This window comes from Pristiophorus japonicus, chromosome 9 (assembly GCF_044704955.1).
Source record: "Pristiophorus japonicus isolate sPriJap1 chromosome 9, sPriJap1.hap1, whole genome shotgun sequence".
NCBI classification, from domain to species: Eukaryota; Metazoa; Chordata; class Chondrichthyes; family Pristiophoridae; genus Pristiophorus; species Pristiophorus japonicus.
The window spans coordinates 133312270-133324397 of record NC_091985.1 but is presented as its reverse complement, the minus strand read 5'-3'; the positions used below and the strand labels follow the sequence as shown (position 1 = coordinate 133324397).

The following is a 12128-nucleotide window of genomic DNA, read 5'->3' as shown; positions in this document are numbered from 1 at the left end:
TGAAGATTGGCATGCAGGTACAGCAGGCGGTTAAGAAAGCAAATGGAATGTTGGCCTTCATAGCGAGGGGATTTAAGTACAGGGGCAGGGAGGTGTTGCTACAGTTGTACAGGGCCTTGGTGAGGCCACACCTGGAGTATTGTGTACAGTTTTGGTCTCCTAACTTGAGGAAGGACATTCTTGCTATTGAGGGAGTGCAGCGAAGATTCACCAGACTGATTCCCGGGATGGTGGGACTAACCTATCAAGAAAGACTGGATCAACTGGGCTTGTATTCACTGGAGTTCAGAAGAATGAGAGGGGACCTCATAGAAACGTTTAAAATTCTGACGGGTTTAGACAGGTTAGATGCAGGAAGAATGTTCCCAATGTTGGGGAAGTCCAGAACCAAGGGTCACAGTCTAAGGATAAGGGGTAAGCCATTTAGGACCGAGATGAGGAGAAACTTCTTCACCCAGAGAGTGGTGAACCTGTGGAATTCTCTACCACAGAAAGTAGTTGAGGCCAATTCACTAAATATACTCAAAAGGGAGTTAGATGAAGTCCTTACTACTCGGGGGATCAAGGGGTATGGCGAGAAAGCAGGAAGGGGGTACTGAAGTTTCATGTTCAGCCATGAACTCATTGAATGGCGGTGCAGGCTAGAAGGGCTGAATGGCCTGCTCCTGCACCTATTTTCTGTGTTTCTTTGTTTCTATGTTTCTAACCCATGGAGGAATTTATAGCCAATTACTGAAAATACTGCTGAAAATCTCTGAACATTGATATGATTTATTTAAAGTGGTTTTAAAAAAAAGCGTTTTTAAGATTAGAATCAAGACTCCAAGGAATTTCTGCCTTCCTTCACTTTATATTGAGTTTATTTTATATTTTTTAAATAAATAGAATCATCCACCTCAGAAGGAGGCCATTCGACCCACCGTGCCCGTGCTGGCTCTTTGAAAGAGCTTTCCAATTAATCCCACTTTTCTGCTATTTCCCCATAGTCCTGCAATCTTTCCTTTGCAAGTATGTATCCAATTCTCTTTAGAAAGTTACAATCTGCTTCCACCACCCTTTCTAGCAGTGCATTCCAGATCATAACAACTTACTGCGTAAAAGAAAATTCTCCTCATATCCTCTCTAGTTCTTTTGCCAATAAAATGATCAGATTTCCTGAATTCAATTTCACAATTTATCATTTGAGATAAGAACTCTCAACTTCCAAGTAACTAGTACAAGATCACAACCACTAACACAACTATATCTCTTTATCTGACCAAAGGGCATTTTTGGGAGTAGGACATGCTGTTATACTTCTCTGCCGAAGAATGATTTTAGAATGATATTTGAGATTTCAACACATGCTTTTAAGCATTAATATATTTCCTGTGTCCTATGAGTTTCTAATAACCTTAACAAATTTTATTGAATGGCAAATGTCCTTGAACCACATGTTTGTTGGAGGAGATTTTGGATTGCACCACAGCAAGGAAATCCATCATCTGCTCTGCCAATAGCGAGATCTGTACGAGCTTGTGAATAGCAGGGGTTCATTGCCCTGCCTCGAGTTGGCCATAATGCATGAGATTGGGTCCAAGGGGGTAGCTTTTCCAGTTGAAATTCCTTTGGCCTCACAGATTTCCTTTTAGAAGGGCTGGAGAATGGCACAGCACCCTTGTACCAGGGTCAGATGGCATTTTCTACATTTGTGCCAGGTGAGTTATGTGCAGCGGGAGATTCCAAGTTAAAACACTTTCTCATTCTGCTGCACGCTAAGCTCATGAGAACCAGTCTTAGAGCTTCCTTCCAGCCCAATGTGAGTAGTGGGTTGAAATATACTAGTGGAGTGGCTCAGTCAAGTTTATGGAGTGTAATTAAAATGTTTCTAAGTTCTAGGATGCACACAACAGAATGGGTCAGAATTTGCTGTAGCACGGCATCTAATGGCATCTGTCCTTAGTTAGATTTGCCCCTTCACCATTCAGCTCAAAAACATGTTATCCACAAAGTTACTGAAAGTGCGAGCTGATTCCGGCACCTCAAGGGAAACAGGGCATCTAGGACCTGAGTGAACAGGGCCACCAACAGGGTATCTCCTTAACCAATCAGATTTAAGGATTGAGAAATAAACTCAGAAAGGACAGAGAAGGCCGGTGAATTAACGGGAGTGAATTTAATGTCAAATCAGGTACAGGAAGGGAAATAAAGAGAGGGAACGAAAGACTGGATTAATGGAGGGAGAAAAAAGAGACAGCAAGAAAACAATTAATTTAAAATTTGACATTTTTTTAAATCTCCCTGAAAATTTCAAAACCTGATGGAATGAGACTCCATACTAGCAATAGTTAATTTTTTGTGCCAGAAACATTGATTGGCAATAATTGACAATTATAATGTCATTAAAAGGGTGCATGCACTTCTCATTATGCGCCATAAATATTTGCAGTGGGTTTAGTTCATATCTACCGTGCAAATACAGAAACTTTATGCTATTCAATACATCTCAATGGTGAGGCAGACAGGTAGATGCTGTTTTCACAAAGCTAATGGCGGAGCAACTCGGATAGCAACCGTTGAATTTGCACATCTGCTTCTTGCCTGAATTTTCTCTACTCATAAACAATGTTGAGCACAATTAGCCTCACCGTTATTTCGACAGCAAAATCTGTCCCATTAAAAGATGATTGCGTTGCTTATGAGTGTTGGGACTTGAAGGAGCATATTATAATAGCAATAAAAACAGAAATTGCTGGAAATATCAACAGATCAGGCAGAAACAAAAGAGAGAAACAAAGTTAACGTTTCAGGTCGATGACCTTTCGTCAGAACTGGAAAAAGTTAAAGATGTAATAGGTTTTAATCAATTGCAGAGAAAGGTGGGAGGGGAGGAAGAACAAAGTAGAAGGTCTGTGATATGGTAGAAGGCAGGAGAGATTAAATGACAAAAAGGATGATGACATGGGCAAAAGGGGAGGTAATGGGACAAGTAAAGAAACAAAAAATGGATCAAGAGGAGGTTTAAATGGCAACAGCGCATTCATTACCAAAAATAATAACAGTTGATCTCATTTACATTGCCACTGGTCGCAGTGAGACTCTGAAGCTCTGACTCAATATATTTTTCTGGGATCATAAATGAAATGTCAGAGTATTTTTGTTGTTGAGGACAATGTCTTGTGATGGTGGGCATGATTTCTTTCCTAATTGACTGGCAGTGAACATTCTATCAGTTTTTGTCAGTGGATGTGTAACTACAAGCAGAATTGAAGATGAGACAGATGCTAACAAAAGGAGCTTTTAAAAATAAGAGCATCAAATAGCATCTTATTTCAAAGTACTGCAAGTTCTTCCAATGTAATGGAAACTTACTGAGCTTTATTCCTTACTTTACTTTAGTGGTGCAAAGAGCAGGCTATATCTAACAGTGGACCAGATGACTGAATTCATCAATTCTAAGCAGAGGGATCCTCGTTTGAATGAGATACTCTACCCTCCCGTGAAACAAGAACAAGTGCAACAGCTCATCGAGAAATATGAACCGAATATCAACCTTGCAAAGAGAGGTTGGTTTATTTTGGAGATTATCCAGTATGATTGCATGCTGTAATACTGTACGGGGGGAATTATAAGATGATGTTGTTAGACTGGGGTTGCAATACTGTCAACTGATAAGTTGACAGTCATGCGAAAAATAATAGCATACACACATTGGGAATGAAACTCCTGTGTATGTATAGGTAACAATGTATGGCTAGCAATGCACAACAAACTGCCAACACATCAAGTGACTACGATGATATCCCAATTCATGAGAGTGAAGCTTGAGTGGGTTATCAACACCTTCTGCATTCTGAGATATATTACACCCTGAAGCACATTTCAGCTTGTCATTCTATATAATATATGCAAAGAAAGTTACTCTAATTTAGAGTAGTTTTCCAAAGCACAAGTGTGCACATCGGGACGAGTAAAGCAGGGGTCTCGCGTCCTCAGCCATTTTGCCAGTAGTTGCATTGCTGGCTGAGAGATTTGTAGTGAAGCCTTTGAAGAAGTATTACAGCAAATGGTTCATTCAAACGTTGATGGGCACACACTTCGTCATTGCTTGCTACAAGCAACACGTTCCTCACGTGTTCATCCTGGCTCAGAGGTCAAAGGTAAGCACTGCAGCCACTTCAACTGCAACATCCAATGCCATTAAAAGTAATCATATGCTAGAGATTAAAATGCTGGAAACATAGATGAATAACCCACCCACACACAGGCTCGTGTAAACATTAGGCCTAATAATGACAACATTCAATCACCAAAGCGTTCAAGAGGATCACCATTACAACAATGCCACTAATTCCACCAGAAAATAGATCTAAGATTTAAATCCCCCCTCTATTATTGCTGCAAACTGTGCTTTTGCGTACTTGAGATGCTATATTTAGGGCTGTTTTTTGAATTGTCACCTTTTTTGGGGGCTTTTAGTTATTTTGAAATGATTGGTCAGCTTCTGCTAGTTTTTTAGTTTGACTAAATCAACTCCGGAATTGTAGGCCTCCCAGCTTACATTAAAGGCGTTAGATATAAATGCTGCAGGCGATGTTGCTGTCGTACATCCAGAGAGGAAGAGAGAAAAAGATAGAAACTGTGTGAGAGATGTGCAGAAGAGAGGAGACAGAATCAAGGAGGGACTTACACAAAGTGAATGAGACAACCCAGAGATACACAACAACAAATGTGTGTGAGAGGCATACAGAGGGAGACAGAAAAATTGGAAGACAAGCAAAACTAGCAAGAGAAAATGAATTGGAGAGTTACAGACAAGTAGACAGTTACAGGGAGAGACAAAAATTTTTTTCGAATGCTTGTCCAGAACCAAAGCCGCAGGAGACCATCAATAATTAACGGAACTGAATTGGTATGGTAAAAGCTTCTGAAAACCAGGGGACAGTTGTGTGAAAAATGGCAAAAATCTCAGGCAGCTTCTCATGGTTACAGTCAATAACAACAACAACTTGCATTTATATAGTGCCTTTAACATAGTAAAATGTCCAAAGGCATTTCACAGGAGCATTATCAAACAAAATTTGACACTGAGCCACATAAGGAGCTATTAAGCTAGGTGATCAAAAGCTTGGTCAAAGAGGTAGGTTTTAAGGAGCGTCTTAGAGGAGGAGAGAGAGGTAGCGAAGCCGAGAGGTTTAGGGAGGGAGTTCCAGAGCTTAGGGCCTTGGCAGCTGAAGGCACGGCCACCAATGGTTGAGCAATTAAAATCAGGGATGCTCAAGAGGCCAGAATTGGAGGAGCACAGAGATTTAGGAGGAGACAGAGATTTTGGAGGGTTTTAAGGCTGGAGGAGATTACAGAGATAGGGTGGGGCGAGGCCATGGAGGGATTTGAAAGCAAGGATGAGAATTTTAAAATCGAGGCATTGCCGAACCAGGAGCCAATGTAGGTCAGCGAGCACAGGGGTGGTGGGTGAACGGGACTTGATGCGAGTTAAAATATGAGCAGCAGAGTTTTGGATGAGCTCAAGTTTATGATTAGGTAGCATGCTTTCAAATTGTCCCCGCTGGTCTGCCAAATATTGAATGAAAGTTTTCAGCCAGTTACCTTAACAACTGGCTGTACAGTTGACAAGCCATCAGCTCTCTGGCACTGATTAAAATAAGAAGTGGGATTTAATTGTTGGGATGTGTAGCTTGTGACAACTGTTACAGTAATCAGCTGGAAACTTCCTTCACTCTTTGTCAGGTTGAAATACGCAGAGCGCTGCTGCTGAAAATGAACATACTGTTCAGTAAGGAAGAGAAAGATGTGTTTTAGGATGAAAATCACAGGATTTGTAAAGGATATTCAGCTGGAACAAAACACTTGCTCAAACCTTAATACTGTGTCTGCATTTTGTGGTGTAATGCTCCTGCCATTTTAAGTCAGCGTATCCTCAGACTTGCTGTGAAACTAGTTGTTTATAGATTAGGAATGGTTGAGGTGTGAATGTTTCCTTCTGATTCAGTTAGCAAGTGCGGATTAATTCAAACAGTCGTAAATAGCACCAGCTGACAAATACTGATAAACTGGCACAGTTACTGAATGTCCAGTATTATGAGGTGAAATGATAAAGTAATTGAATTAATTTGGGGTAATTTGAGAGGATAGGAGCAGTATATTGAATGATTTGGTCATGATAGCAAAAGAGGAAATCTTTGGACAAGAAAGATATCCATTCTGGAAATAATTCCAGTATGCCGACTGTCCAGTTGGGGTAAGTTAAGGTATTTTTTTCTCTTCCTGTTTTACCTCCTAATGTTTTCCTCTCCTGTCTTGAAGAGAGTGTCTCATGCTAGGAAATTGTACCACAGGTCTTGGTACCTCGGCCATATATCAGCTCTTCATGTATGAGCCTGGGCAATGAGTATTGGCTTATATGGTCACGGGTGGAGTCACATCGGAACCTAATAGTGTTGTCACCCAATGTCGACACACAGGTTTTCAGTCGTATTATTGGATAGTGATCAGGCGTGGGAAACCTCGTTGAAATTTCTTCTCATATCTACATTACAGTAGTGACAACACTTCAAAAGTAAAGTGCTTTGAGGCATCCCGAGGTCATGCAAGTCTTTCTTTCTTTTGGACCCTTTGATCCTGGCTGAAATCAAGCGACTCAACACAGTTTAGGGATGAAACCATCTCGTCAGTATGGTTCACCACCGCACCAGGCTCACAGTTTGGGGAGTTGAGAAGTAATCATTTTGCTTCTCACCTCTTTCTGCCATTCAAAAAGCATTTTACCAGTTATTAGAACTTACCAGCTGGCTCCTTGTAAAAGTAGCTAAAATATCGATACTTGAATCTTTAGCTGCGTTTCTCCCATACCCTCTTTATTTTGGTCAGGCCTATAAAGAGGTTATCCTGCTTGTTCTGATGAAGAGTCCGCACTCAAAACATTCATAAGTTTCCACTGCTTCCAATGCTGGTAAAACTGCTGTGCCTTTCCAGCATTGATGCTCTATTGCTGATTCCCAGCATTTGAATTGTTCATTGTAATTCAGACAATATTTTTAATGGAGCATTTCATTGGAAAACAAATGTAAAGTCAGATTTCGTGGCACAATAGACAAGAAGAAAAGGCATTGATCAGGACAGACTAAGGGAATGTGGTCTGCACATCATATACTGCTTCAGGATCCTTCAGCTTAAAAACAAAAGCAATGACATTTTTGAAGAGAGCAAAGCTATTTTAGTCAGTTTACTTGACTCTGCCAACACCCACATGGCTTCAGTCTGTCCTCTTTCTGATGTGCTTCCTGTCAGCTTTTTTTCTTACTTTATTTTCTCTCTTGGGTTTGCCCTAACTGTGTCCTGATTCTTTCAAAATAAATTGGAGTGACTATCTTGTCAAGAATGTCAGCCCTGAGCGCTGAATGCTTTCCGCAGCTTCGCCGCCCAGTACTCCCAGGTCAACTACAGATAGAACTCCATTTGCTGTGGCCTGTTTTCAGAAGAACTCTCCCTGCTGGACCAGTGTGACTTCCCGTACCAACCATCTTCATGTCGTTTGAGTGAAATTGCCAATTTTGTGCAAGTTGATGCCAAATTATGGACAGTTTTTTATTGTGGATCTATACTAGCTAGGAATTATCTTGACATTGCCTTCTCTCATTTGATATACAATCCTTAACAGCCTTTCAGCCTGACTTGGATTTGACCCTTAGCCCAAGTGCAATAGTGCACCCAATTTTCTTAATGAGTTTACAGCTCTGCCGTAAATGTGGGGATTTAGTATATGAACATCAAGCTCCAATAATCTGAACTAAACAACCACCCATGTAAAAACTGCCTATAGAAGCAGAGAAGGGCAGATTGGAAGGTTTTTGCAGGATTTAATGCAATGTTCTGAGTGTATTTTATGAGGAATACATACTAGATAACCTGGAAAAGGTTATGATTGTATAGTTACTGATTCAGGTGTGAATGCTGAGTAGTTTGGCATCTGCTCTATTGAGAGCTGAGGAAGGTCATGTTATAACAGATCTTGGTCTTGTTATTTAGCCATCGCCAGCTTACATACATATAATATGCAGCACAGAAAAAGGCCATTCGGCCCAACCAGTCCATGCCGGCTCAATGGATTTCTCTGTTGTATTCTCACTCATAAAATTGGTTTAGAGCCACTTTAAATGCTTTTCTCACTCAATGTGATGAGTGCACTACTTTACCTTGGCTGGCTGTGTTTTCATTTAATCTAGGCAGCCCAATTGCCCACCTCAAAAAGTTAAACTGAACTGTGAAATGTGGTTTGAGAGTGCGGCAAAGGTGAATATCAAAACTGATATTTTTTATAGCTGTTTGCAACTATATTGATGGGAGAATGTTAAGGTGCAAGGAGAACAGAATCACAATGGAGATATCACAGTTACGTGCCTAGCCAGCCAACAGCATATCTGCCAGTGGTGGGGCAAAGGGATGGGGGATGTACACGAGGCCAGAGTCAGAGGAACGCAGAATTTTTAGAGGGTTGTCGGGCTGGAGGAAATTACAGAGCTTCGGGAAAGCCAGGACCTGGTTAGATTTAAATATAATGATGAGAATTTTAAATTTGGTGTGTTGGGAGACGAGGGTCCAATGTGAGGCAGCGAGCACAGGGGTGATGGGTGAGCAGAACTTGGTGTGGGACAGGATATGGGCAGTGGAGTTTTGGATCGGCTGAAGTTTATGGTGGGTGGAGGGTGATCGGCCATCCGGAAGAGCATTGGAATGGTCGAGGTGGCAAAGGCAATAGATAGTACAGTATATACTAAGAGACATTGTCCTCGGTATTCACCACTCCACAATGGCCGGGAGAGGGTTGGGGGTGGGGTTACATAAAGTGACATTCGTGGAACTCAACCCCCAACCCACCACACACGCCCGCCAATATTTTTACGTCGGTGGATATCGGGGCATCTGAGTTTCCCGCTGTGGAGAGGCAGGGCATTTAATTTACATATTTAAATCGGGATCCCACAGTGTAATTGGGAACATGATTTAAAATTTACTGCTGCTGCACAGGTTTCCGGCCATCGGGAAACTGAAATGAAAAGGGATGCGGGAGCTGCCGACTCCACAAGGTTTCAGCATTCCTTGTGGGCCAGGAGTGCTCCCCTCCTGCACCTCATTGATGCCTTCCACCTCCCCCCGCCCCCCCCACCCACCACCCACCACTCCCCCGTCTCAATCTTCTCTATCTCCAGTAGGAAAACATCTCATGGCACTTCACAGAGGCGTAAGATACAAAATGGACACTGAGCCAAAGAAGGAGAATAAACTCTTGGTAATTTCTTAAATGATTCTAGGGTTTCTGCCTCCACTACTCTATCTGGAAGTTTATCCCACGCAGTGATCACTCTTTTGAGAATAAGGATTTCCTAATATCAGTCCTAAAATTACCACCTTCTAGTTTGAACCAGTGCCCCCAAGTTCTGCTCCCACAGTTCAATTCAAAGTAATATTCTGGGTTAACTTTCTCTACACCCTTAACAATCACCACCTCTGATAGGATTAATGTCACCTTGTTCACTTTACCACATTGCTATTGATGGAAGCATCAAGATAAACAGCAAAATAAACAAGATATCAACCCTGATATTCCAGGAGAGTTGATGTGACAATAATGGAGTATATTGTCAATGGTGCATAATTTTTGTTTTCTCAAGGATTCCGCTAGATTCTCTTAAAATAACATAGCATGGAGACTGCATGTCTCATTCAGCCAATGGGTCCAAAATTCGCCACCATTTAGCTCCATTTTTTTGAGCTAACTTTTTTTGGAGCTAACTTAATTTTGCAAGTTTCCCCAATGGTATAATGCCGTCCTTATCAGATAATGGTTATTTTTTTTAAGTACGGTTTTTCTGACGTCACTCGGGGTTAAGCCCACCCATAACGCAATTTTTCCCGGTTTTGCGAGTTTCGCTAATAAGGATTTTTTTAAGGATGGCACTAGGGACCACTTTGTAAAACCTTACCTTACCAAGTCGGAGTCCGATCAGAATAGGCGTTACCGACACCATCTTGGGAAACGGAGCTGAGTTATAGCTTTTAGGGAGGGAACAAAACTTATATATAAACTATTTAAAATGTGCGGAGGGAAAAGACAAACTTTATTGCAGTTAAAAAGTGAAATTGCGAGAGTTGCTTAAGTTCCACCACTGAACTTTTGACATCCCGTCACCGCTGGCAGGATCACTCCCTCGGCCGGACACAGGAGCTCAGTGCCCACCTACCAAGGAAGCCCGCGGTGGGGGGTGGAGGGGAGGGGAGGTGGAAGCCGAGCACCGAGCTCGTGTGTCTGGTCGAGGGAGCGATCCTGCCGGTCAGCGCGCCGACCCTGTGTGCCTCGAGTCCAGAGAGCAGCGGAGGAGATGGGACGTCAACAGTTCGGTGCAAACATTTAATTTGTACATTTTGACCCCAGTGTTGATTTTCTCTGTTGTATTCTCTGGCCAAAATCTCTGCTGACTCGCGATTGTGCGTCGCATTGCCCTGGAAACCTAAATACTTCGAGTCGAGTGTTGCGCATGCGCAGAGCAGGTTTGATCGACTTGGGCATCAACCTTTTGGAGGGAAGGCTGTGTTTGGTTTTCAAGAGTACTGAATTTGTCGTGAAGGAAATTTAAGCAATGGGGGCAATTCTAGCAATGCCATCTCTGCTGCATGCATATTGTATGCTGGCTTTTCGAAGGAGAAGGCTAATTCGGCAACAATATCTGGGGCATCAGAGAGCTTGCAGACTGATAGGAAGGAGACCTTACCCAGATCGTGTTTACAGGGAGAGGAACTCATACCTGCACTTGAGTGAGGCACAGTGCGCTCAAAGGCTGTGCTTTTGAAAGGAGGTGGTCGCAGAGATATGCCAGCTTATAAAGGCAGACATGCAGCCTAGAAGCAGAAGAACTGCACTGCCCGTAGAGATGGAGGTGACTTCAGCACTTGCCTTCTATGCCTCTAGCTCCTTTCAGGCATCAACTGGGGACAGATGCTGCATCTTGCAACATGCTACACATAGCTGCATTTGCCAGGTGACTACTGCACAGTATGCACGCAGTGACGACTTCATCAAGTTCCCGATGACCAGGAAGGCATAGCGTGAAAGCGCTATAGGCTTCACAAGAATTGCTGGCTTCCCCAAGGTACAGGCAGCCATTGACAGTATGCATATCGCTCTGCGAGCACCTTTAGATGATTCGGAGGTTTACTGGAAACGAAACGTGCAGATTGTCTGCGATCATATGCAGCGTATCATGGCAGTGGATGCTAAATATCCAGGGATCATCCATGATGCTTTCATCTTACGTGAGAGCGCTGTATCTTTTATGTTTGAGCAGCAGCCACAAGGGAAGAGCTGGATGCTGGGGGATGTTATGTATTTAACCCTTTGTAACCTGCATGGCACCTGACCACCAGATGGCGTCCCAAGGGATCCCAGCATCCCTTGGGAGCACAGTATATAAGCAGGTCATCCACGAGGTACCTGCACTCTGGAATCTTATTAAAGGAGCTAAGGTCACACTTGCTCATTACACACAGTACTCAGTTTCACCCTTTATTATGAGTGTAGCAATTGGCGACGAGGTAACAAACAACCGCACGAAAATGCAAAGAACAGTCGGTATCCTGAAGAAGTTCTCAGAAGGGGACGATTGGGAGACCTTCATGGAGAGACTCGACCAATACTTTGTGGCTAATGATCTGGAAGGGGACGAGAACGCTATCAAACGAAGGGCGATCCTCCTAACTGTCTGTGGGGCAACAACCTATGGCCTCATGAAGAATCTCCTGGCCCCGGCAAAATCAACAGAGAAATCTTACGAAGAATTGTGTACGTTGGTCCAGGCGCACCTAAATTCTAAGGAAAGCGTTTCGATGGCGAGCTATCGGTTCTACATGTGTCAACGATCAGAGGACCAGGAAGTGACGAGCTACGTTGTCGAACTAAGGCGCCTCGCAGGACATTGTGAGTTTGAGGGATTCTTAGAACAAATGCTCAGAGACTTTTTTGTATTGGGCATTGGACATGAGACAATCCTTCGCAAACTGTTGACTGTAGAAACTCCGAATCTAAGTAAAGCCACAACGATAGCCCAGGCATTTATGTCCACCAGCGATAACACCAA

At 42.8% G+C, this 12128-nt stretch overlaps 1 protein-coding gene across 3 annotated transcripts in view; it reads left to right on the top strand.

The window, feature by feature from the left end:
- Nucleotides 1-12128, top strand: part of plcb1 (phospholipase C beta 1) — a 1109102-nt gene that overhangs the window by 766107 nt on the left and 330867 nt on the right. For all 3 annotated transcript variants that reach the window (XM_070889862.1, XM_070889863.1, XM_070889865.1), the window contains exon 9: nt 3379-3545. In XM_070889862.1, coding sequence (XP_070745963.1) covers nt 3379-3545 — 167 coding nt within the window. The remainder of the gene's footprint in view (nt 1-3378; nt 3546-12128) is intronic.